At 38.4% G+C, this 27932-nt stretch overlaps 1 protein-coding gene across 1 annotated transcript; it reads left to right on the top strand.

Moving 5' to 3' along the window:
- The first annotated feature begins 3448 nt into the window (after positions 1 to 3448).
- LOC137984766 (nonsense-mediated mRNA decay factor SMG7-like) lies at positions 3449 to 27932 on the top strand. The gene is made up of 25 exons (XM_068832042.1): positions 3449 to 3522; positions 3624 to 3655; positions 6044 to 6095; positions 7328 to 7402; positions 8498 to 8558; positions 8702 to 8773; positions 9766 to 9844; positions 11799 to 11891; positions 12239 to 12310; positions 13063 to 13141; positions 13600 to 13683; positions 14278 to 14357; positions 15132 to 15181; positions 15493 to 15630; positions 15769 to 15799; positions 16630 to 16780; positions 18672 to 18742; positions 20634 to 20694; positions 21195 to 21299; positions 21695 to 21776; positions 22464 to 22562; positions 24605 to 24639; positions 25137 to 25276; positions 26036 to 26352; positions 26821 to 27932. Exons 1-25 carry the CDS (start codon positions 3485 to 3487, stop codon positions 26914 to 26916), a joined length of 2193 nt encoding a protein of 730 aa, XP_068688143.1. The 5' UTR covers positions 3449 to 3484; the 3' UTR covers positions 26917 to 27932.

Raw genomic sequence — 27932 nt, 5'->3', positions numbered from 1 at the left:
AGATTACCATTAGCGTTATCATTTACTTCAGTCCGTCACCGATTCCCTCGATTCCTGGTGTTCGGGAACATAACTATGTCGGGAAGTAGAAGCCGCTTATGTTGGCTGGCAAACGGTTTGACAAAGCCCACCTACAGTCTTTAGCCCAGTGACCGAATCTTCAACAACGGTAGCACTTGTTGGAATTCGAAGCATACTTTGGACGGCCTAATAAAACAAGGGACAAAATTTAAAGGGGTGGATGGGCGGGGCCTCATTTGAAAAGTCAGTAAATGGACTGCGAGAGTGAGAGAACGAATTGACTTCAAAGTCTCCTTAAATACCCGAAGGACAAATCATGTGAAACGGAAGGGACACAGTTAAACCTGCTAGAAAGGAATAAAATATCTACAAACGTGTTACAATCGGAATGAATTTTGCCTCATCACCATAGAAACTAGAAGCTCTGGGAGCGTAAACTTGGTTGCTTGTGGTACATGTCACAAAAAACAGAGGGCAGTGAGTTGGGTAGTTGAAGGCACTGAAACTGAATTTTCCCAGGAGTAACGCCGAAAATAAAAAAATCGAAAAAAGCAAAAAAGCCTAGGAATCCAATAGGTGTTCCTGGTAACTTCTACAATGGAAGGAGAAGGCTAGGGGATAGAGCTTGAAGGCGGCGTATATCACCCCCAGAGCTGCTCAGTCCGGAAACGAAGCACTACTTATTTGTCGTTTCGTTTTGTTTCTTTTCGTTCCTCAGAAACAAAACGTATTTATTTTGACTTCAGGATTAATTGTTTACACAATGAGGTTGAGTGACCAATCAAAACAGAGTTTCTAATTGAAAATCCAAAACATCTATGAGACGCAAAAAGAAACTTGCGAACACGTGAACCTAAATTATCGCCAATCATAATGCTGACAAACACAAAAGCAAAGGAAATGCTTAATAAATATGAAGTTTTTTACTATATGAATGTTTTGGGGTTAGATTAAAGCTACATATTGTCGAAAAATCTTCGTGTTAATGAGTAATATAAACAATCTTTGCTCTAGTAAGTCGTAGCAATAAATTGGGTTAAAAACCAGTTAAAGAAATATTGGTGTCTTTCCAAGTAAACTTTACTCTAGAATGACTAAACAAATATATTCTGATGTGTAAACTATGGCTACCTATTAATCATTTGCAAAGAAAGAACACTTGAGATACAAAATGGTTAAAACTTTTTGACATCTTTATGATAAGAACTCTCACTGATCAAATATCAACACACATATGCAAATTAGTTAAGTTCGAACACGCTCAATCCGCGAAGACAGAAAAATCTTACAAAAACATTTTTCAGCCAAAAATCACACTCAAAAACCATTCTCAACTAAATAAAATTCCCACCTGTGTTCAGGATCAAACCCTTTTACTGAAGAACCATTTCTTCGAATAATGAAGCAAAAAATGGAAGTAGCCAACTCGCGGGGCCGGGGCCGGGGCCGGGGCCGGGGCCGGGGCCGGGGCCGGGGGTCGGGGTCGGGGTGTCTTTTTTTTTTCCAGATTTTTACTTCAATTTTTGTATTTATTCCCTTGTACTGTTATTTTCGAATGACCGGGATCCGATTTCCGGTGGAAATCAGTGAAAAAACCAACAGAAGCTCTGACCCGGACATCTTTGTCGGTTTTCTCAAATTCGAAACATTGGAGTTTGTCATTGTGAAAATCGGAGTATGTTTTTAAAAAAAAATTGGTTTTATCAACGGAGTTGATAATGTAAATTGGCCACCGTACAAGCTCATATGTTTTTAAAAGCTTTTTTTCAGATGGACTTCATGTTGTTTGTGTTTCATGCAAAAAATAAAAAGAAAAAGAAAAGGGAGATTTTTAGCCAACTGTCTAGTCGTTCTAGCGCTGGAGCACTAATTCGGGTCCCTGTAAACTGAAATTAACAATTAACACAAATCAAGTCAAATGTTGGTTTTGAGGAGGAGGGAAACCGGAGTACCCGGGGAAAACCTCTTGGTGCAGAGAGAGAGAACCAACAAACTCAACCCACATATGACACTGAGTATGGGAAACGAACCCGGGCAAAAGTGCTCTCATCACTGCGCCATCCCTCCACCCTTATTTTTTATTCAGGTCGGAACGTTTTCATTAAAGTTCATAAACCAAGCGTTTGTAATAAATTCTTTTTGACTTACGGCTGTTTCTGCTAATTAGATGGCCTCACACACCGTAAGCCTTTTTAGAGACATCACTGCCAAGCCGGCCACTTCTGCTGGAGAGAACAGGGCAGCCACAACACCGGGCACTACATCCCCGACTCTTATCGAATTGCGTGTGGGTTCTTTAACATCCCACAGACATAGAAGGTATCTGTAAGACGGGGCCTACGATTTGTAGTCCTTATCCGAGAAGACTTGAAAGTCTAACCATTTGCAGATGAAATTACAAAGGCAGCACTTTCTCGTCAGTTATTTTAAGATCCTGAGTGTTAATTCGGCCGGGGATCGAACTGTCGACCTCCCGCATGACAGCCCGATGCTCAACCAACTGAGCCACCGGTGCGCGGTGCACCGCGCACTTACTAGCCAATTCAATTCGGACGCCAGGCGATCAGGTTTACAAGTGGCTAGAAAGATCCGAATGCAAATTTATGATAAAATCACAAGAACATTGACAACAACACGAACTCGGAATTCAGATTTTGCGACTAAGCAGATGTGGAGAACGTTGCGTGACTGCGTGACGACCATCATAGAACTGTGATAACTCTTTTGTTTCGTTTTAATGTGAGCCACTGCTTGTCTGATTTCTCAAATTTATAATCGCGTCATGTAATCAAGGATATCGTTTTTCCGATGCATGTACACTTGCTTTAAAAGTAAACATTAAATTTGGAGCTCAGCGAGTCTTCAGTGTCTCAGGGAGTCACTCCAGGCGTATATTCCCCACGTGAACTCAAAGTCAGATTTTCGCAAACTCAAATTAAATTCCGGTCATAGTAAAACGCAGACTGCAGACCAGGGGTAAAATGCAGACTGAGGTTATAACGTAACTGTTGAAAAAGCCCAAACCCCTTAGAAATGCTAACCTTAGACCTAATTAGGACTAAGACAATATTTAGGCTTAACTGTTAGCATTTCTAATGGGTTTGGGCTTTTTCAACAGTGAAATTATAGCCTCAGTCTGCATTTTACCCCCGGTTTGCAGGCCGCAGTCTGCAGTCTGCAGTCTGAGTTTTACACCGACCGAATTAAATTCCGATTTTTAGAAACAAACTCCGATGTTCGCAAAAATCCAACTTCGATTTTAAGAGCACAAAAAGAAAAAAAACTGAGATGTCCCATTAAGCTAAGAACCTCCGTTGGTTCCTTAATTTTTTAAAATAATTTCCACCATAAATAAAGGAAAGATCCCGTCATTCGCTCCACTCAACAATCGCCTTTCGTGGCAGGTGTTTGGTGTTTATTGAGCCCGCAGTTAAATGATTGTACAGCGGAATGGTGATCTAAGATGGCGCCGATCCTTGGGTCGGTGCCTCAAGTTTTACGGTAAGAAAATTTATACTATCGTTTACTTTAAGCAATTTTTTTAATTAAAAAAACATAGTTAATCCTTTCTTGTTCTGTTCTCTTGATAACCATTTTAACAGGCAAGCAGAGACTTTGAAAGCCGCTTTGAAAAGTAAGTTGTTTACGTGACGATATAAACAAAAAAAAAAAGTTTTCGTAAGCGTATCTCAAGCACACTTAAAATATTCATAAGATATATTTATCAAATATAGATAAAAGAAGAATTCGTTTCAGAATTCATTTTCCCCTTTTTACAGAGCATCAACAGGCTGGTTGTTACGCTCCATGGCAAATTTCTTGATCGACAATGGTCAATTTAGCTAATTAAAGCTTTTCTGAATCTCAAGCTTTGTCTAAATTCGTTTCAAAAATGATGTTAACTCAGTATAAGTAAACTTTAAGATAAATCTGACAGATAAAACCTGAAATTGAGAGTTTCAAGGCACTAATATTGTGTTAAACTAATGAACTAAGAAGGATTTAAAAGAGCTCTACAAAATTTGTTATCACACTTTTTCATATTGTATTTGAATGTGGACATGTCTACGTAAAACACAGCTGTAATATTATTGTCACTTGATCGTAGCTGCCCATTTTAAATTTCATAAGTTTAACTTGGAGTGGTTATTGTCTACAACTTTGCAATACTAATGATGATGGTGATCGTGATGGAGATGATAACATTGATAGAGTGGTTTTCAATTGAGTGTCGAAAGTAATAGATAATTACTTTGGTTTATGATTACTTCACTCAGTGATTGGTTCAAAAGTTCTCGCGTCACTTTTTCAACCAATCAACCAAAACCAATTGTGGCTCCCGCATGCATATTTTCCTGTGCGTTTTGATTGGTGTACTGTATTGTCTCCATCCTTTTTGATTGGCCAAAGTAATTACTTTGGTTTTGGTTTTACGACACTCATTCGAAAACCGCTCTAATGCATGGAATTTGTATCAAACGACCTTCATCATTGGCTTTTGACTCTGGAGTAGCATGCTCTAGAAAGGTGTGCTCATTGGAAAAGCAAAGATCCTGTGGAAAGTTCTCTGTATCTAAGGCTGTTAGATATAGCTTAATCAAAGGACTCAATCAACTGCTGATGAAATCATTGTGATTGCATTAAAGTAATAATAATAATAATAATAATAATAATAATAATAATAATAAGTATTGTATAGGAATGATGATGATTATGGTGATAATGAGTGGAAGTTGCAGAAAAATATGGAAGCCAAATGTTATGTGTGGCAATATGGAGGGGACTATGCAAATTTGATGGTCTTCAAATGCTCCAGTAAACAGTACAAGATTAGGCAAGATAAGTTTGCGTTGCGTGTCCATTGGGAGTTGAGCAGGAAGAATGGCATTCCAGAAACTATTTAAAGGAAGAAATTATTTTTTCAATGGTGATTTGAGAAGTGCTATTTCATAGGAGCCATCAATATTTGACCTTTGGATTAATTACTAGTCTGGATGTTCTACCACTGAGCTAGATAAAGGGATTTGCAGAAGCCAGGTCATTAAACTAGATGTTTGTGACAGTTTATTGTGTACCATACTGCTTGTACTGTGGGAGGCGCGGTGGCCTCATGGTTAGTGCGCTAACTCCAGAGGGAGTGGTCCGGGTTTGGGCTCTGGCTGGGGACATTGTGTTGTGTTCTTGGGCAAGACACTTTACTCTCACGGTACAGTACCTCTCTCCATGCACCCAGGTGTATAAATGGGTACCGGCGAATTTAATGCTGGGGGTAGCCCTTCGATGGACTAGCATCAAGTCCAGGGGGGAGTAGAAATACTCCTAGTCACTTCTTGCTACAGAAACCAGGATAAGCTCCGGCCTAATGGGCCACTGGGCTGACGTAAGCAGACTTTACCTAGTATACTGCATAGACTATAATAATATTTAATATTGTCAAAATGGTGTATTTGTTGTGGTTCATATTTTTCCTGGTTCAAAATTTTTTGAACCAGTTTCATTTTGATTTTCTTCTGTTTTAGATTATGATAATGAATAGACAAAGAAAAATCAACATTAAACTGGTTTGAAGAATTTTAACCCTGAACAAATTTGAACCCACAGCAACATGTTCTAATAATTGTGATATTGTTGCAAAGGAGGTGACAAATATTTACATGTAATTAACTCTGTGTGATAAAATTAAGAACTGATTTTTTATTTGTGATGACGACTGGGGAATACATAGAATAACCCGTACACGTGCTCTGTTTCAGGAGACATCAATTTTATGACCTTCCAATATAATTACTTAACTATAATAATTATTATTGGATCCTCTTCCTCTGAGCTATGGGACATTTGTGGGAGCTTAAGGCCTTTGAACTAGGTTTAGGTGAAAAAATTTATTAGTCCTAGTTTCGGCTCCTTAAATGTGAATTTATTGGAATGGCATCTTGTGCGGTCGCTGAGAGTACAAGAAATAAATAATGTATAAAGAATTTGTGAAAACTAATGTTGTTGTTCTTGACCTTTCCATAATAAGGTAGCTTTGATGATTTCACTGTTGGAAGTGAGGGTTGGCAATCCAGACAAAGGTTATAGCCAGTATATTGCAAAATCTTGAATTCTTTATCTTACTGTACATGCATGTAATATATTTGTTGTGATTCAAAGTTTTCCTTGGTTTAAAATTTTTCAAACCACTTCAGTTTTGATTTTGCTTATCGTGACCTGAAACAAAAGAAAAATCAAAATTGAACCAGTTATAATAAAGAAAATTGGAACCAAATATAAAATTGAATCATAATGTATTCTTATCTCTAATTAAGATTTCATGGTAAAAATTGGTATCAAAGCAAGAATGAGCCCTACAAATTACTAGCTCCCAACTGAGTGGCTTCATGGCTCAGTAAGTGGAGTATTGCACTGGCATCGCAGAGGTCATACGTTCGAATTCCGTTGAAGCCACCTGGATTTTTAAGGTGTTTAAGAGACAAAAATATTGCTCAAATTGTCCAGGCAGATACATGTAAGTGCAAGGATGACTTCTCCATTTTGTCAAGAATTTAGTGTTGGGTAAACCTTCACAGGATTTAGAGTGCACCTTAGTAGACTCAATTATTTTTTGTTCCTTAAAGCTCCTCATCCAAAGCAAAGGTATGTCACCATTGAATTTTGCTCTTTCTGTGCCGTGCAAGCCACGTAAACTTGGCAGAAATAGCAGTAATTCGGACCCACCGCCGTGATGTGAGAGGTATGCATGCTTTGCATTCCTGTTTTCAAAGAAATTTTGCACTGCAAAGCAGTTTGTGATGTAAAATTGAGAATAGACCCATTGCTTCTCACATCATGGTCATGTGTCCAAATTACTGCTTGTTTTGATGACTTTGCACGTCTTTCCCGGCAGATAAAAAGTAAAGGTAAGAATGGTGAACCCTGTTTGCTTTTGGTGGGGAGATTAATATTGTAGATGAAAAAATATTTGATTTTAGGTGCACTTTAATAAATATCGGGTTCAGCAGTGATCTGTTGACAAATACCCATTATAACATAAATTCAATAGCGCTAGCGTGCTTCGTATTCTTATTGAGCACGTTAATGACGTCAGCAAACTAACACCTCAAGAAAATATTTTTTAAATACAATTGACTTTTTATACGCGTTGGAAAAAGAGTTCACCCTTTCAGCTCTTACGCCTCTTTCGTGCTCTCAAAACTTCCTGCATGCTCAATATCTCGACATACGCACGCTGATGCATGAACTAATTGTTAAATTTAATTATTATTGAAGTAAAATAAAATTCTAACTGAAGTTCCTTTTTGTTTAGATTACAAGATCTATACAAGAGCATCCTCTTAACCGATCTAGAATCTGCATTAGACAAGAAGGTTGAGCAAGACCTGTAAGTTGATGAATCCTCCTCTCCGTTCGTGAGATACAACAAAGGGAATTGTGACACCTAAAAATAGGGCTCCCGTAAAGTTTCGGGACTTTTGAGAAACAGGTCCCAGGTCCCTTAACTAACCTTCACCAACTACACACAGCTATTATTTTTGCCAGCAACCCCATCCGACATGTATACCAAGCAAAAAGGTACAAGCAGCATACTCTGTCTTTGATCTATTTTAGAAACTTGTTCACTGCTGTTGTAATAAATTCATTCATACTAATTTTAACTTTCCATTTCCTGGTTAACATTCATTTGTCTTGATCATAATGGTTGCCTGAGAGTATATTATATGCAGGTAACCATAATAATCAAGACCATCTGATTCTTACACACTTTACCCAATGCGACATTAAACCACCTCGAAATTAATATACCGGTACCTGTCACAAGATCACGGGCCTTCCAGGCCATGGATCTTATGTTTTGGAGTAGTACTATGTACAGTACCAGAGGAACGGAAATTCTTTACCCATTGACTCCAGCTAGGAGTGGAACTTAATACACTGTAGATTTTACTCTGACTGTCTAACGCCAGACGATTTTACTTGTCAATGGGGGCATTCCAGGGTGGTTCAGGTGTCCATGGGTTAAAACGCGAAATGGTAATTTGGAATTCGTTCACTGATAAAATTATTGTTACATCACAAACAAGAATGATTCTGAGCAAAAACAACTTTTATTCAGGCGATTTGCTGCAAACTTGAAAAACGTCGGGCTGGCATTTTTGCAATCCCTTTCAATTTTGTTCATTTGTATCCATCCATACTTCTCTTTCCTTTCGCTGTATTTCTTTTCTGTTGTTCAACAGTTATAAGTGGTTATTGCATTGTTTTGAACATTCCAATTTTTAAGCATTTTGGGTGTCATGAAATTCAATCATTTTGCATGACATATCCCATAATTTATAAACTACATTTTTGGAATTTTTTACAAATTCTCTTCAAGGGTTTGTTTCAAAATGTTACTTTAAACATGTTTTAGTCCTTGAATGAGTTGTTTCCACAACATAAACAAGGAGCATACTGTTTTTGTATTTTGTGTTGTCAGGTGGAACTGTGCCTTCAAAAGTCAAATAGACTTTTTACGGCAACAAGCCAAGGAAAGGAAGGTATTTTCTAAGCTATCAAGCAATAACTTGTTGATGATTTTAGACTAATAGTCATTTTGGAATAATGTCATTATTAATACATCTACATTGTGCAGTGACAAATACTTAGTCTAATAATTATTATTTTGACATGTTATTTCCAGGGTACTAAAAAGGTTGAAGTCCAAGCTGTATTGACTTTATTTCTTGAAGCTTCCAGTGGTTTTTACATTCAGGTGCAGCTGTAAGAATATTTAAGAAGTAACTAGTTTCTTTGCTTTTTTTGTTTAATTTAAGGCGTCATATTTATAACTCATGGATCTTTATGCAACAAATAGATGTGAAAAAGTGCTGGAAAGCAAATAATCCTTTTTCAAGCATTCACATCCCTCAAAGGGATATTTGCTGACAATGCAATTTATCTGATTTTATACCTATATTTCTGTTTGAAGCTTGTAATCCTTTTACCCCATGGGGGCTCCCCACTGATACAGTGTAAATGAAATTGTCTGGCATTAAAGAGAGAAGAGTTGATTAGGGTAGAGTAGATTAGAGAGAGTTTCCAATCTATGCGTGGCTCTTTTAGGAACCAAAGGATAACAGCGGATTTAGTTTTTGAGTAGGCATTCATGTACATGTAGATGTCAATCCTTTCAATCCTAAGGGACTGACTTGTAGGAAACAGATATAAATTATGTATATGAAATGTGGGTTATAGACAAAAGGGGATTTTTCAGGTGTCTGTAAGAGACAATTGAATTTTCTTGAATTGTCCACCCAGGCAGATAATTGCGAGGATCACTTCCCCTTAAAATCGTTTAAGTGTGTTAGACAGAGTGAAATCTATCAGCGGCCTTAGCTTCCAAAGAGGTAATTAGGTTTTATTAACCCTTTGATGCCTGAACCAGCCATACTTATTATTTTACTCTGTCTAACACCAGACGATTTTACTCATCAATGGGGAACCCCTGGGAGTCAATGGGTTAATGATGATTGGATGAATTCCATTCTTCACTCTCCTACCATGCCTTAATTTATAATAATGAACCTTTTTGAGTTGTGAATGGAATCAAGATTGTATTATCAAAATGTACAATCCATGTGTTTTTGTTACCTGCATTGAGTGTACGTCTTACTGCAAGTCCTGGAGTACAAATGTACATGTACTTGCAATAATAGGGTTGGTACACTACAAATTTATTTCAAATGTTTGGTTTTTATTTGTTAGCTTTTACAGGAGTTGTGCCTGACATACAGGCTAGATATACCAGGCCATGTCAGATCTTCACAATTAGGCATTCTTGAAGGTAAACAAAAAACATAAGCTCTGCCCACCACAGAGTCTCCAGTAGCTCAGTGGTTTTAGGCCATCCGACTAGATCATGGAGGGTTGTGGGTTTGAATCCCATCTGGGGCTCCGATTTTTCCGAGTTCCCAAATTGGGTCAAATTTCATAATGTGTAAATCATTCTCACATTTGTGAACAAAAAAACAATAATATTATATATTATTATGTTAATTAAAAATCATGCTGGTCAGTAGATTAATAAGAAAGACCTAAAAAATGGCAAATGTTTGTTTAAAAAAAGAGTCCTTAAGCTGATCATTGAATTAAGTTGGAATTGAACCAATAATTATATTTGTATTCAAAATATTTTATATTGATTGTGGCTACTCTATTTTGTCTTTTGAGGCTGACTGATTGAGATGAAGTATGCATAGTGCTTTCTATTATTTTTGTGAAATACTTTTTTAGGGTTTTGGCAAATTGTGTAAATTATTTACCGGCAACTAGTTGCCATGGAGACTGTAACCACAAATAATAATAATAATAATAATAATAATAATAATAATAATAATAATAATAATAATAATTTATTTTTGAATTTTTTTCAATTAGTGTTACAGTTGGCCAACTGGAAAACATGGACTGGACTCTGGACTGGACTTTGGACTGGACTCTGGACTGGACTCTGGACTGGACCCTGGACTGGACTTTATTAAACGAAGTTAATTAAACGAAGCTAATATTTAACCAATAATATAACGATTAACCGCTTCTATTTAATTATTAACGAGCGAGAATGAGAATGAGAATGGATGTTTTTTTTCAAAGGGAACGTAAACGAAAAATCTAACAATGCTGCCCAGTAACTTTCAATCAAGTCAAGCTACTATTACGTGAATACTGTGGCGACGATATATCTCATGCGCGCGCTGTCTAAAGAATATAAGGAATGTAGTCCAATTCAATATATTCGATAAGTTAAGCGCGATCGCTTTGCGGTCGCGCTTAACATGAACTAAAACTATGTCACAGGGAGGGAGCCACAATGCCTTAAAATTATCTTGCTTTGAAATTACTTATCAGGAATATCTTTTCGTTTCGGAATAAGTAGCCTTTGTTAGGCAATCCTTTAGCCTTTATTAGACAATCGTCCTTTTTCGCACGCTACTTTATTCCCATTCCATACAATGCACAAATTAACTGCACAAGAATGTATAGTTCCTTCGTCACTTTCTTTTCTTTTTCGAATATTTTTGCAGTTACGTCTTTCACAAATTACCCAAGCTAACATACGCCGAAAAAAACGAACTGTCATCAACCTTTTTAGTGTTATCGGTACATTTACATCAGCGTGGTTTCGTGTGAAATGAACTTGATTTAAATTTTCTGGGCAGCATCGTTCGATTTTTCGTTTATGTTCCCTTTGAAAAAAACATCCATTCTCATTCTCGCTGGTTAATAATTAATAATTAAATAGAATTAATTAATTAAATTAATTAAATAAATTAATTAAATAGAATTAATTAATAATTAATTAATAATTAAATAGAAGCGGTTAATCGTTATATGATTGGTTAAATATTAACTTCGTTTAATAAAGTCCAGTCCAGGGTCCAGTCCAGAGTCCAGTCCAGAGTCCAGTCCAAAGTCCAGTCCAGAGTCCAGTCCATGTTTTCCAGTTGGCCGTTACAGTTGTAGTACCTATGTCATTCGTTATAAGTGCTTAGAGGCTGCTGAATTACTGTATTAGGTAATGCAAGTGGAAGAGGAATCTAAGACTTGTTTTAATTTGCTTTGTTTTCTGGAAAAGTGGTAAGCAGTTTGCTGTTGCCATGGAGACTGGAATGACAATGTATTGAAGTTTTTTTCTCATGTCATTATACAAACAATTATCACTTTACCCTGCTGATAATATATGCAAGTGGAAGAGGAATCTTTTTTTTAATTGTTGATTTGTTGTATTTTGCCAACAGAAATCAACGGCAATAATTGTGTGACAAAGAAGCCTCATACTCAGTCATGTTACTACATCTGCCAAGACTGTTTGGTGCATTTGGGAGACATAGGTAGTACCCTTGTTTGGAGATTGCTTTGCATAATTATCACAAAAAAAATTCAGGATGCATGTTATCATTAGGTTTTCACTGGAAAACGCAGTACAAAACTTTATCATGCAAGTGGCCAGTTTTTTACTTTTAATTATTAAGTGATGTAAAAACCACCCCCCTGCCCTCCCCCTGCACATGACAGTGAAGTCCATGAAATTTGAATACAATGCTGTCAAATTTGTGAAAGACTGTTCACTGTTCACCAACACTTGAATGATCCAAGAGTGTGACATCCTTTAATTTTGGCGCAAACGAAGGTTTTCCAAGGATTTAATTTTTTTTTTTTGCTCTACTCTTTTCTGCAGCTCGGTATTGTGATGACCCTGATCAGGCTGAGGTGTTTTATCATCATGCTCTTGTGTTAGTTCCTTCAAATGGTGAGTAGACATTGTTATGAAAGATAGGATTTCTTGGTGGTTGAAATGCTTTTTGGTAGGTATGCATTAATATTCACCTACTACTGAACAATAACATGCATGTAAGTTTAATGTTTTGACATATTGGGTGTTCACATTATTTTGGCTGGCAAACTCTGAATGTGCAATTATTTTTCAGTTTCTTTCAAAGTTATCATTTCATTAGTTGGTGAGATTCCACTTGTTGAGGCCATGAATATTCGGATACAACATGTAAATGACAAAAACTGATCAGAATCAATTTTTAATTTGTTTCATCAAACAACAAAAAAATTAAGCAAAGAAAGTATCCATATTGATTATTTTCAATTGTAAAAACTTTAAGAAAAATATACAAAGTAGTTATTGATTTGACATGCATACATGTAAATATAATGTATGCATAAGAAGTAACTAGGCTAAGCACTGTTTTGAGTTCAAAATAATGACCAATTGTTTTGGATCCAATTTTACCAAGTGGTCAGGGTTAAAACCTGGGGGCTGGGTATTTTGACTCATCCTGCAAGCTCATATAGAATTACTCTGTCATAAATAATCGTGTCATTTAATTATCATACATGTATACCTAATATTGATCAAGTTGGCAGTTGGTGTCGAACAGCCTTTTAATTGAGTTTTAATATCAAGGAGTCATACAGACTTAGATTTGTGCAAATTAAATTTTAAGAACCTGTGTTAGAAAAGTTCATTGTTTTACTGTTTTCCAACAACAGGCCAACCATACAACCAGTTGGCTATACTAGCTAGTGGTAAAGGAGATGAACTGGGAACAGTGTACTACTACTGTCGAAGGTAAGTCCTAAATCTTTGATCAAACACTCCTGAAGTTTATTTATTTATTTCTACTTAATTCTGAATGGATTGTGCCCTGTGGAGTTTAAATCAAACTACAGTGGCAACCAAGGGCATCACACAATGAAAAGCAATATCAAGATAAAAATGGCAGACAGTGTTGTGATTTCTGAAAAGATCCCAAACCTTTTTCTTAAAAAATAACCATACGAACAAGAGTATACAAGACTGTTTTAAAGCTTTTTGTCTTTGGGCCAAAGAACTTTGTGTTAATTAAGCCAAAGCTTGGAGAAGATAGAGGAAGCTAAGATAACGATAAGCATGAGGGAAAATGTTGACTGAATTTTAAACTAGAAGATCATACATGTATCGGGATAATGTAGAAAAAATCGAGCCCTTATTAACTTTGAGAACAAGACATGTAAGTTTAAAAGTTGTTGCAAATCGTTTTCTGGCAGCATTGCTGTAAAGAATCCATTCCCAGCAGCATCCACAAATCTCCAGAAGACACTGAGTAAAGTTGTTTCAAGGCATAATACAAGGTGTGACTTGGTATTTTACCATATGCTTTTTTTTAAAAAGTAGTGAACGAAATGATATATGAAATGAATCATATACTGAACTGTGGATATAATATCAGGTAAAGCTATGATCTCGCAGTTATGGATGCAATTTTAGCAATTGCGTAGAGAAGCCTGAAAAATTCAGAACTTCAACGGGATTTGAACCTGTGACCTCGCGATACTGGTGCAACGCTCTAACCAACTGAGCTTTGAAGCCACTGACATTGGGAGCTGGTCATTTGTGGGTTCCAAATTTCCTGTGAGGAATGAATCAATGAAGGAAATGATACATGTATTTGAAATGAATCATATACTGAACTGTGGATATGAAATCAAGTAAAGCTATGATCCTCGCAGTTATGGGCGCAATTGCGTAGAGAAGCCTATACATGTAGTGAATCATATGTACAAGTCATGTAATTACCTTCAAGTAGATGAAAAGTGTGAAAATGAGGAAAAATCTAAAACAGTTACTATATTATTGTTTCCATGAAGCTTGTTTTTCATTCATTCATAAAAAAATTGAATATAAATAATGTACAATGTACATGTAATACTAAATTTCATTGCCAGAGATGTCACTCAAAACATATCCAAGGCAGAGTTGGGCCACATCTTCCTACAGTTTCATGGTCATGTTTATCTTGTACAAGGTACGTCTTATATCTGAGATAACTTAGGTCAATCCTAAAACCCTGGCATAAATGTTCTCTTGACTTGCAAAAGAGTAAAATAATGTGTTAACTGCAGAGAATAAATTGAGCAGTGCTCAACATTAGTCTTAGTATACCTCTTACCAGTACTAACCAAACTCAAGGGTTGTACACTTGTCAAATAAATTTGTGCTCTAGATGGGGCCTTAAGTTAAAAAGGAAAAGACAGGTGCCTAATAAATGAAAAAGGGAAAAAACGAGGAACCGTAACTTACAGTGTGGCAATATAGAAAGAGGTTTACCCTTCAAGATATCCATTAATAGCTGTAGATTCTTGAACCAAGCATTCATACAATTTGTAGCAAACTTTCAAATTATTTTGTTGGGCATAACTGTAGAATAACACCCTTTGAAATGGACAGTCAGAGTCAGTGAGATACAGTGTGCATGTAGTACGAAAAAACTACCGGTAATTATTTTAATTTAGATGAAGGAATTATGCAGATGAGGAAGGTTTAATAAGTTGAGAAAGCCAAAGTTTATGGTGGATCATTCCTTCCTGCCAGTTTGAGAGTTTGTGGCCAATAACAGGAATCTTCTGTTTCAGGCACTTATTACACGTACATTAATTTTTGTAACCCAACTTTTTAAGTTGTAAATATAATCATGATTACACAAAGCATTTTAGTTTAGTAGTAGTCGTATTGGGCTGTAGTTACCAGTATATGAAACTCGGTATTAAAGCCTTGATGTTATTTGACTGCAATTTGACAGATCTTGAAGAGGCAAAGGTTCTCAAAGATTGCATTCTTGTTGCTTTGAAAGTAAGTGTTGCATACTCTGCAGTGCAAATATATGAGAACTTTCATATGCTGGGTATTTCCTGTCTCAATTAACCCATTGACTCATAGGAGTGGAATTTAAATAGATTTCATTCTGTCTATCTCCAGACAATTCTACTTGTCAGTGGTGGCGGCCCAGGGTGATTCAGGTGTCAATGGGTTAAGATGACTCAGAGAAACAACTTGTAATCACTGCTTTTGCTGACTTTCTCAGAAAAGTGGGGTTGTTTATAAAGAGGAAGCTTATACTTTTGATTAGTGGGTCTACATTTTTAGTGTTACTATTTTTACAGGGCATACTGAAGCAGAACAAATTCACTTCCAATTTCCTCATTAAACTGGTGTCCATCACTTTGTTTGTGCTGTGGAATGTAAAAACTGGTGGAGCAGATGAACTGGAAGAGTTTGACTGCATTGGCAAGGATGAAGAGGTTGATGGGAGATCATTCCTCATTTTTACTTATTTATGTACTTTTTGACATTTCAAATCAATTTGATTTGATTATGTGGCTGTCTTGCGATAAGACAATTTTTCTTTCATGGGTTCATCTCTTTTTGTTTCATTGTAGGAATGTTTGAAGCTGACTCTGAGCTTTGCAGGTATTGTGAGCAGATATGTCCTAAAATGCCCTTTAGGCTAATAATCAATATTAGAGTGAGCCACCGTGTACTGGTGGCTCAGTTGGTTGTGCATCGGGCTGTCACACGGGAGGTCGTGAATTTGACTCTGGCCGGACCAACACTCATGGTCTTAAAATAACTGAGGAGAAAGTGCTGCCTTTGTAATTACACCAGCAAATGGTTAGACTTTCAAGTCTTTTCAGATAAGGACTGTAAAGCGGAGGTCCGGTCTCATAGACCGAATAGTATGGGATGTTGGGATGTTGAAGAACCCACTCACTACTCGAAAAGAGTAGGAGACGTTGTCCCCGGTGTTGTGGACTGACTGAACTCTAAAGGAGACCTTGGCAGCTTAAAATATTGGTGCTTTGCCCGGAACACCCTGAGCGAGACCAAAATCCAAAATTTGCACCCCTAAGTGAGACGACGAGCATCCCCGTCTGTTTCATATGGGAGTTCCCCCCCCCCCCCCCCCCCCCCAACTCGGGCCAAAGTCCCCCAGAAAAAGCATTTGTAAATTAGTCCTGAAAAGCTCTGCGGGGAGAGACTATAAATAACTTCACTTCAGTGTCCCCTGGCTCTTCTCCCTAATCTTAACATCAGTCACGAGGGTATCGGAAGTGTCCCCCAAACGCTGAGGATAAACAGCAGTATTTACCCTAAAGCTCAAGATAACTCTAACCTTTAATACTTTAATAGGCTGAATAGGTAGCATAACTTACAATTAAAGGGACACTTCGTGTAATTTTATATCAAACGAATTTTACTCAGAAAGAATTATTCAAATCCTTTGCTTGGTTTGCTTGTAGTGGAATTGTTTGATGTGCTTGTACTGAGTGCCTGTGAGAGTGGGCCCTCAAATGAACAGTCTGATGTGCTTCCAGCTCTCAATTTGCTGTGTCAGTGGTTTGCAGCTGCATCCCCTAACACCTGGAATGGAGATATCCTCAAGAAAGCAAAGTAAGCTGTAACCTTAATTTCTGATAGGTCAGAAATCATCCTTTTCCAGGTCCCTATCACTCTTGGATACTTTTGCTCTGATATCCGGACTTGAAGTTAACTACAAAAAGACTGAAGTTCTTTGGATTATTCCGCATAAAAACTCAGAAACTACTGTTCCATCTTCTAAGCCAATTCTATGGGCAATAGGTTAAATATAATTATGTTTAGGAGTGGTTCTCAACATCTAATGACGCACAATTTAAACACGAGCTTCACGGAAAAGATAATCAAACTTCAAAGTATCCTTAATAACTGTTCGGCAAAAAGACCCCATTAGGAAAGATCACCGTCCTAAAATCATTGGCGATATCACAATGGTCTATTCGCTCTTATCAGTATACCAACCTCTCAAAAAACACTGCAAGATGTCAATACTATCTTATATGACTTCCTTTGGGATGGGAAAGGTGATAAAATAAAAAGAACGGAAAATACAATACATCTCTGAAAGTGAAATGGCTACAAGGCTATTTAGATTCCGTTAATAAAGGCAAATGGAAGATTTTCTTTGATTACTACATGACTGTATCTAGAAAGGTACGGCGGTAAGCTGTTGATCTTATTGCTGCAATCTACAACAACGCGATGCAAAACAGCTTGTAATACAAGATCCGTTCGTAAAGGAGTTTATAGACATCATAAATGAAAGTTATTTCAGCACTAAGACAGTATAAGAAAAATAATGTGTTTACCGATTGATGATAGTGTTGGCTCATTAAAGACTCCCACCTTCCAAGGTCTCACTAAGAAAAAAGCCACATCACCTCCAAAAAGCCGACACAAATGGGTGAAAGTGATAGCAATAGCTGAAAGCACAACAGTCAATTGGGAAAAAACCTATTTGCTGGCTTTTAAATACACTAAAGAAACAAAACTTAAAGAATTTTAATTCAGACTTCTTCATCGAAAAATTGTGACTAAACGTTTTCTTTACAAGGTAGGATTGAAACTCTCACATCATTGTACTTTCTGCGGAGAAGAAACTGAAAATCTAATTCATTTATTCCTGAGGTGTAAATACTCATAATCCTTTTGGGGGGAAAATATTACTATTACATCATCTGATACTTGTCGCCAGATATCATATTTGCATTCGTAAACTGAAGGAAACACGACCTAGTCTCGAAATATACAAACAGCTTGTTTGTTTGTTTGTTTGTAACCAACATTTCTTGGTGCTGGGTTTTACTAGTGAACCACAACCACAAGCAACATACACAAATTCAAGTCTGAGAGCATCTTTTCACTACAATTGGGGACAAAAGTGTTAAGACACTTCAGGAAAACTAGCACTTTCTAACCGAATTCCCATTCCATAACAGTTTTAAAAAAATCTTTACATCAGTAACCAATTTCCCCCCTCCCCCCCCCCCTCTTCCCCGTGCCCTTGCAATGTTGAAACGCCCGCCATGGCCTCTCCACGTGATCGCAACATTGATAGGGGGAGGGGGGTCAAATATAACGAGGGTATTAGATAATAGGTTTTTTGCAATAAACGATCACATGGTACAAAATCCGCCATGCTGGAGGGCAAGCTCATTATTATTTCCCCACTGGGACATTAAAACAAAGGCAAGTCAAACTTGACTGGTTCAGGTCTTTTTTTTTTAATGTCCCAGTGGGGGAATAATAATGAGCTTGCCCTCCAGCATGGTGGATTTTGCACCATGTGATCATTTGTTGCAAAAGACCTATTCATTGCAGAAATTTGCATTCAAAATCTTGTGTATTTTTAATATATGCTTGAATTTATCCCGACGCGCGCACGTGTTTTTTTGGAATTCCGAACTGGCTTATTGGGTCAGTGTAGTTTTTGATTCACCACAAAGAATGTTTTACTTTCTTTAAGGATTTGGGAAGATTTTGCTGCCTTGCTTAATCTCTTACAAGTGACTTACCCTCATCTGCCGGAGAAAACAGGTAAGTAATAATAACAATAATAATAATAATAATAATAATAATAATAATAATAATAATAATAATAATAATAATAATAATAATAAACAAGTGCTTTATTGCTAAGTGAACTTTTCAGGTAGTCAAGTCTTATTTAAAATTTCGTCTTTGGCGAAAACATTCAATCGCAGACCGATAAGTCTCCGATGTCTTTTACGCCAGCACTGCATCGTGGTTACTGTATGTTCACAGTGCATCATGGGCAGACTATATATACTAAGCTTGGGTCTGGAAAAAGAAATAAGCATTTTGGAAAAAGTCTGGAAAAAGTCCTTAATTTTGCAACCAAAAATCTGTGCGCATCCTGTGAGATGATATCATCTCATATCCAACGCATGCTCTCGAATAATTGTCAATTATTATTGCCCTTAGTATTTGACCGTATAGTTGGCAGTCTAGCCGTATTCATGGATTCCGAAATAATTACGAGTTGAGATGCTCTACAATTGAGCTACAGGAGAGGCCACTAAATTGCAACCAGTGGCAAAAGTAATTGGGACACTTGCGCAAGGATTGGCCTGAAAACCTCTTGGGCTTCGTAAACTAAGCATAACTGTCAAAATTCCACTAAAAGCTACAAAATAGAAGTCCCCGCCAATCAATGTTGCAATACATTTAGACTAGGAAAGTCTATAGATTCACAATAATTATTGGCAACATTGTTCTGGGAGAGGTGGCAAATGTTATTGAAAGTAAGAAAACCAACCTAAAAGGGTGAGCGTCCCAAGACTTTTGCCACTCACGTTATGTAATTTCTGACGGTTGAGCGTGCGAATAAGACAGAAATTGATATTTCTACGGCACGGGAACAGAAGGGTCTGGGTACGATTGGTGCGAGGCATGAAGGGTATCAGGTTGTCTATAAAGTGTTAGTTCATCACGTGGTGAGCCATTCTAGGCCTGCATCAGTCATTGTAACTTTTGTTTCTTTTAATGAATCGTTATTGTTTTGTAACTAGAGACCCTTTAAACCCCGGGGGGATCGTGGCACCGCATTGGTTCGGGGAATACGTTTCCAGTTTTTGTCCCTCACGGGGTTTTTTTGGTTTTTCGTATCCGGCGGTGTCACTGGGAATCGCTTCCTGTAGATAGATAGTTGTTGTTATAGTTTCGCATGAAGGTGGTTCATGCCTGCTGCAAAATAAACCTAATGGATTGCATTTGTGTGTGTAGTGAAGTTGAAATATTATAGGTTCAGTTGACTTGTGTCCTGAACACCACACTACTTGGACTGAAATCTCCAAAATTAACTCTATTTCTGGCAATTAATAATAATAATAATCAGTGATATTTACCCAGGAAGCTCCACTCGCGCGAAAGTGGTTTTCAGGAAGGTTTTGCAGCCGATCGAATTGCAATTTAGAAATGTTGGTGTTTGAGGAGAGAGGAAAACCGGAGAAAAACCTCTCGGAGAAGAGTAGAGCGACTTTCAGTCGAGTGTCGTAAAACCAAAACCAAAGTAATAACTTTGGCCAATCAAACAGGACGGAGACAATCCAGTAAACCAATCAAGACTCGAAGTAATTACACGTAGCCGACACAAAGCGCGGGAAAATGTGCACGCGCAAGGCACGATTGGTTTTGCTTTCACTCAGTTCTGATTGGCGCGAGAACTTTCAACCAATCACTGAGTGAAGTAAATGCAAAAGCAAAGCAATAAAGTTAACCCACATATGGCCACGAGTCCGAAATTGAATCCGCGGGCCACATTGGTGGGGGGGCGAGTGCAATCACCACTACTCCCGGCCATCCCTGCTCTCCTTGTTTTAAACGAAGTCGTAAAATCAGAGGACAAAACTACTAGATAGCTTTTAATACAAACAAAGTCACTCAGCCGGCTCTTTCTTGACACTAGATCTTCCTCTGTATGAAGACTGGGAACTTCAGTGCTTTCTTCCTCTTCGAATCACCCAAAGGTAAAGTCACTCAAGTGTGCTTTGTGTTAATTCATTTATTCATTATCTATGTACTGAAGTTTGTCAGGCCTTTTTCCGGTTGCTGGAAGTCCTTCACCAACGCCATGATCAAAAACCACGAAACAAAGAAGCGATCGTGCTGAACAAACAGATAAGAGCCATTATTTAGAGTTTCATTTTATCTTTTTGATGCAATTATGAGGGATTGCAAATCATAAACTTTTCAAGACAATAATCGTCCTAAAGTTACCGTCATTAATGTTCTCCCGACAATTTACCAACAGCTTATCGACAGTTAGCCGACAGTCGATAGACTGTCGGGCCAACAGATGGCCTACAAGCAGTTATCTTTTCGGCAAAACGTGAATAAAGCTGTCGGCCGACTGTCGGTGGAGGGGAGCTGTTTTTAACAATTGCCGAACTGGGCGTCTTCTCCATGGGTTTGAGTGGGTAGTTGTACAAAATTTATCCATTAATGCTGTATTTATTTTGTTTTGAAGGAAACTGACATACAGCATGAAGAGGACAAAGCCTGATGATGAAGTTGCTCACAGAGTTGGCAGACTTGTTAGGTTTGCAAATCGGTTGGTGACTAGCACTCCTTGGTAAGTAGCATTATCAAACAGTTTTGTCTTTTCACTGCCTGAAAGAAGTACGAGCCCATTTACTCGTAAAATTGTACATGCGCTTGCTTGTGGCAAGAGTTTTTGGTTAAACATTTTATCATGTTTATGTTCATGTTCTCATCTTTGATTTAACATTAAGACGCTTACAATTTCCCGTAGTGTTAGATCTAAGCTTTTGTTGGGATCTGCTTTGCTTTGTGTTCGATGCTACCAAGCATTGCGTGATTTTTGTTTTTTGTATTTTTCTCGTTTTATTTTTTGAGCTACTTTTTTCTTGTTTTGTTTTTTTGAGCTACTTTTTTCTTGTTTCTGTTTTGCAATTTTTTTTTTCACTAGGTCAGGGAAGTGTTTGTGATTTTCTTTTCAATTTGCAGTATCTTATCCAAAGTGGAAGATCTAGCAACTGGACTGTCCCAATTTTCTTTGAAGGTCAACACCTCGTCACCGATTGAGGAGGTAATAATATGTGAATTTCACTTAGAATTCGAATCATTTCTTGTTGTGTTTATATCCACTTACTACTCCTATATTATTATCACACAACTAGTGGACTAATGTAAATCCTGCATTTTGATTGGCTATGCTACTGGAGGACTATTATTAATATTCCCCGAGTAGCGAAAAGTGTGACGCTTTCTTTCGTTTTATTCCCAAATAAATATTTCTTTAACTTGCATTTGCTAACTTTATTATTGCCTTTTCTGTCCGACTTGTTGGGTGATACTAAAACAATTAGACCCTTCGCCCTAAAGGGCCACTGGTCAATAGCCCATTGGACTTCGCCTCATGGGCTATTGACCCGTAGACCTTGCGAGCTACGGGTGTAATTGTTAAATAGTACAAGTACAAGACAAGAGGCCGTCGGAAGTCGAAGGCAACCCGAAGGCTCCTTTTCCTTTAGCTTCTACCGTAACTTACGGCAGGGGTGGGCCCTACCTTGAATCCCATCCTGTCGCATGCACAACTTGTGCGCAGTAACACTGATACTCATTTTATTCGAATGGATGGAAAGCTGAGAGAACTTTGGAGCCCACGAGTGGGATCCTGAGATGCAGTCCGCGATCGATATTCACTACACTACGCGCACTCCGTAAATACAAGTGCGACCCAAAGTTAAGCAATGACTATTTTCCTTTTGCTTAGATCTCAGCCCAAGAAGACAAATTTCCCAAGTCACCTCAAGACATCGATTTAGAATCAGCAGGACAAAAGCTGTTGGCTTCCTTGCCCACCTTGAACAAGGTAAAATTAGTTTAACGAATTAAAGTATAGGGTTATCTTCTTGGGAACAAGCACTCCTTTTGTCCAGAGAGTGTCTAATCGGCGTGGGTGGGTGGGTCGTGAGTCGTGGGTCGTGGGTCGTGAGTCGTGGGTCGTGTGTCGTGGGTCGTGGGTCCGAGATCCTCCATGTATACATACTTTTAACCCTAACCCCAACCCGAAATTGTTAGACCATAAGGAAAAATGTTTGTAGTTAATGGGAGACAGTTTTCCTTTGTTCAACGTTTCATAAAAGGAGTTCGGGGAAATTAATCCGTGAGCGGGCAATTGCAAATTTGGACCGAGCACTGAGGGAGCTAATATATATCTTTTTTTTTATCTTCCCACGACACGCAAATTCCCAAATTCGTGTACCACTCATGCATTAATAAGCATGACTCATAATTGGTATGCTGGTACAAACGAAAACGGAGCTACAGCCAGAGTCGTGTTGTGTGATTTCTGGAAAGCCTTCGATTTAATCGATCACAACGTCTTAGTACGGAAGTTATCTTCATATGATATCCCAAGGCGAATTTTGTGCTGGATTGTGGATTTCCTCATGGATCGAAAACAACGAGTAAAGCTTACACATGATTGTTACTCTGAGTGGCGCTCTGTTTCAGCCGGCGTTCCCCAAGGGACCAAATTGGGCCCGTGGCTATTCTTGATCATGATTAACGATCTAGATACGCCGGCTGACATGTGGAAGTATGTCGATGACACTTCGATCTCAGAGACAGTTGGGAAGGGTTGTGAGAGCAACCTCCAACGAGTAGTGGATGATCTCTCGCGACAGTCAAGCAGCGAGGGATTTCAGTTAAACGAAGCTAAATGTAAAGAGCTAAGGATCAGCTTTGGGAACAGTAACTCGACCTTTAATCCTATATTGCTTAACGGAAAGCCCCTAGAGGAGGTGACCAGTGCTAAATTGCTTGGCCTGAACATTAGTAGTGACCTAAAATGGAATGTCCATGTATTAGAACTAGTGAAGAAGGCCTCCTGTCGGTTGTACTTCTTGAGACAACTCAAGAGATCACAGGTTATGCCTGAGGAGTTAATGTTTTTTTACATCACATGCATTCGTTCCATCCTCGAATATGCATGTTCCGTGTTCCATCGCGCCCTCCCGGGCTACCTCAGCGAGGACCTGGAGAGACTGCAAAAAAGTGCATTGCGAACTATTTACACCGGTATGTCATACAATCAGGCCCTAGAATTTTCCAACCCTCTTTAAAAGGAGAGAAGAGATTTCGTCAAAGCTTTTTAATGAAGTCGTGGGTGATTCCGGGCACACTCTTCACAAACTTCTTCCTCCCAAGAACCCACCAAGTTACTCTCTAAAGAAGAATCGGGATTTTGCCTTACCTTTGTGCAAGACTGATCGATGCAAAAAATCTTTCATTTTTAGTCGCGTTTTCAGCGCTTAGTAGTGGTTAATTAGTTAGTTCTAGTAGCAATTTTATTCTTTTTACCCTTATATTTGTTATATTCTATATATTTTTTTATTGGAATGTCTTTATTGTAATGTTCTTTTTATTGTGATGTCTTTCGTAATTCAGCCTATGGCTGTTAGTTATTAAGACAATAAAGCATCTATCTCATTTATCTCATCTCACACGACCCACCACCTACCACCCACCCACCCACCCACCCACGCGATTTAGCCTCATCCTTTGTCCACTGATTCGGACTCAAACAAACTATTTACTTTCTCTGTAAGGAGGAAAGAAGGAGGAAAGAATTAGACCTTTTTACCTATCTCACCAAGATCTTTTGTAGCTTTTTAATTTGGGAAAAAACATACCTGGAAGATTTATTTATGTTAAAGAATTCTGTGTACGTGTGCCCCAATGTCGAGCAGAAACTTCTTTGTAAGTTTTTGCTTCTTATATTTGCCTAGTTGGGTACAAATTTGTTTGAAGCTTTTCTGAAGTTCATATTAGCGCATAAAAAGTTGTTTTTGTCCATTCCTTGTGAACTTCTGGCTTTTAGACCAGTTGTCGCGCTGTTTTTGTTTTCAGGCAACACCCGTAGGAACACCATTTGCAGAGACAAGGTAGTGACACTGTCAATTTTGATTTTTGATAGGAAAATGACAGTTTTTCAATGTTCGTGTTTGAACGGTGTATTTTGCATGTTTGGTCTAAAGTTTTCAAACCTGTTCAATTTTGATTTCTCCTTTGTTTCAGATTATTATAGTGTAATAACATAGGTGACAAATTACTCCTTAAATTTCATCGTTAATTTATATATTTCACATGTGAAATTACAATGTTGCCGTGGCAACTTTTCCTACGGTGCAAAAATGGCGTCTTATGAACGTAATTTCTCCACCATGATATTAATAGCTAATCAAATGGTATAATCGTGAAATCAAATAATAATCGAAAGGGGTTTAGTTTTGTCTGTACTCTTATCGACAACGACATTCGTCATCACAGTGGTCAAATTGGTTGTTTAGTTACACGAAATCAAACCTGTGTCGCCGTGTCGTTGTAGCGGCCGGAAATGTTGTTCTTACCATTACAACACTTGTGTCATTTGAATTTAAAGCTCGCTATTCAAAGGTCCATTAGATGTCGGCCAGTCGGCAGCTTCATATGTAGCACCGTCTCCCTCCACAGTAGCTCAGTATTCACTTTTCCAGTCAGGGTGGAATGTACCTCTTACGTCCGCGGCTCTTGCACATCAAGGTAAGTTAATTAACAAAGCGTTTTCAAACGAAAGAGCGCAGAGATCTTCGCCCTTATCTGGACAATTTAACAAATCGAAAGTGGTTCAGCGTTGTCTGTACTCTTATCGACAACGATATTCGACATCACAGTGGTATTTCCGAGCGTGACCAAAAAATCATGACACAAAGAAAGAGCAAGCGTTGTCTATAACTTTCTCGCAATATGATTGGTTTATTTCCCAAAATGGGCTTTCCTGATTGGCTATTACATTGCGTGACAAATTGACGCGAGCATGACGCGTACAGCGTTGTCTGGACTCTTATCGACAACGGCAAATTAGTCAATCAGATTAGAAGATTACAAGCAATTGTGGTAGAGTTAAGCAATTGTCTGTGTCGTAGAAGTAAACCACGTCGTATTCGTATGATTCAACTTGATTTATTGCGAGAATAATACTACAACTAACTTCTCCTATTACATAAAATCATGTGCTTATAGTGTCAATCAAAGGTAATCAAATGTCAAATTGAATGTACTGTCCGGATGTATGTATCCAACAAAACGAATATATAAAGCAAACCGCGTAAAGTTACGCGACATTCTGTTTTATAGACAGGTGGTTTCAACAGGATTCGAACCCATGACCTCTGTGGTGCCGATACAATGATACGGAAGTCGTCGGAGAAATTCCTTCATGGGACTATGATTTCCTTTACAAAGATCCTTTCGCTCGTTGCCAGTAAAGTGGTAATTAATTACTACAGTTCTAATTCGCAGATCAGTCATCCGGGAGAGCTGTCGTTAAGCCACCAAATCACCACCGTGCCACTGTAGTGGACCCCTTGGCTGGGTCAGGCGGAAGCACCGTATACCCACCCACCCTCCCATCTCCCCAAGCTACAGAGAACCGACGGCCTACCAGCTTTGGAACTAGTTTTCCTTCAGCAGGAATGCAGACCAACTACGCTTCTCCGTCCCAGTCTCCATTTGGTGGGTTTGGGTTTGGTGGTGGCTGGGTGGGCTCGGGAGTCTGGGCTCCAAACGGTGCTAGCGGCGGCGGAGGATCAAGTCCCTCTGGGGCGCACAACTTGCAGGTGAGGCTGATTGACGGCTGCGCTGTTTTTATCGGTGATGTGCCCAGTTAGCATAAGAAAGTGCACAGGTAGACAAAGGACTGCACTGGGTGGTCGAGAGACCGTGGAACAAGGGGCTCAACTGCTTTGTTGACCAAATCGTGCACCCAAATTGGGATAAAATGTAGCTGATTTGAGCACGGCAACAACTTTTCCCCCCGCAAATATTACAATGAAATAACATGAAAGTAATTAAAGAAAAGATACTGGCTTTCTATAATAACAACGGAGTTAAAGAACTAGGAAGCCAAAATAAAGTGCGATTTATTCACAATTCAACACAACGTCTCTATGCAGCCAAGGCCGAAGGGTTTGAACAAGCCAAGCAATTTAAACCAAAACGAGTCTAAACTGCTTTTGCAAGAAGACGATTTTATTCGTTGTGGTCAAGAGAAAAAATAATTTTCTCTTGATGTGATTTGTTTGCAGTCTATCTGGGGTTCAGACTTCACTCCTTCTGAGGGCATGTCACCGCTACAGCAGCTATTGCAGGAGCAAAAGAAACAGCAGAAGGAGGACACTTGACACCACAGATAACACAGGGCTGTCCAGCAAGCTGTCAAGTTAATCAGTCAATCACCGCATTTATGCGACTTCCATGGCAACATGATCGTAGGGGATTGGTTACCCAAGGGATTGCGTCAGTCAACTCTCCCCTCAATTAGAATTGCACATCATTCGAGGCAACAGGCACTCAGTGGGTTTTACTCGTGTAAGTTAGTTCACGGGCGCGAGGCAGCTCAACTCTTCTCTTGAAACCAGCATCTGGCGTTCAGTTACATTGTCTCCTCGGTGGAATCTATTTGCATTCAATTTCACACAAAGCTCGACATAACATAGCAAAAACCGACGAGTTTTTCTTTTGCTAGAGCAAGCCAGAGTGCATGAGTCTTCATAAGGCCATACTGTAGCTAGTCTTTTTCTAGTAACAGCGTTACAGAGCAACAGAGTTTTATAAACATTCGATAAGTAAATTTGAAGACCTATTGAGTCTGCGCTAACCAACATTTTTGCGAATAGAGGTTTTGCAGGGCAGCCATGTTTCATGGCAGGAACAATAGATTCTTTTTCCTATGGGAACAAATGTTCTTTCTAATGCAAAACATTTTCATTGTTCCTGCCATGCAACATGGCTGCCGTGCAAAACGTCTGTAGAGTTTTTCAGGAGATTCAGTCCCAAGTATACACTCATATTTTTCCATTGTCATTATGTTTTAGCTAAGTTATCAATTTGCACTCGATTTTGAGTGCCGGATAGATTGTCTACCTTCATCTTACCTTTTAGTTCATTTTGATTGCAATCTTACAATCTAATTTTCCACTTTAATGGAGATCACCTGTCTCAGACGAACCACCTGATTTTCTCCTTGATTGTTTTTACCATTATTATTATTCTCGATGAGTTGCAAAAAAATTGAACGTGTCTCCCTCGAATGACGAGAAGAAGTTTGTTGTCCACAGTTTAACATCAACAGTCGAAACAACTTATAATTTGACGTCTATGACTAGTCAATAAAATGAATTTCAACAAGTTTACAGAA

This window comes from Montipora foliosa, chromosome 2 (assembly GCF_036669935.1).
Source record: "Montipora foliosa isolate CH-2021 chromosome 2, ASM3666993v2, whole genome shotgun sequence".
Classification (NCBI taxonomy): domain Eukaryota; kingdom Metazoa; phylum Cnidaria; class Anthozoa; order Scleractinia; family Acroporidae; genus Montipora; species Montipora foliosa.
Note: the sequence above shows the minus strand (reverse complement) of the source record. Positions and strands in the feature narration are given on the sequence as shown.

Coding starts and splice junctions, on each gene's coding strand:
- LOC137984766 (XM_068832042.1), top strand. CDS start 3,485: ATGGCGCCGATCCTTGGGTCGGTGCCTCAAGTTTTACG. Junction 13,142..13,599: donor GTGTACTACTACTGTCGAAG/GTAAGTCCTAAA, acceptor GTTTTCTGGCAG/CATTGCTGTAAAGAATCCAT. Junction 26,353..26,820: donor CTGGGGCGCACAACTTGCAG/GTGAGGCTGATT, acceptor ATTTGTTTGCAG/TCTATCTGGGGTTCAGACTT.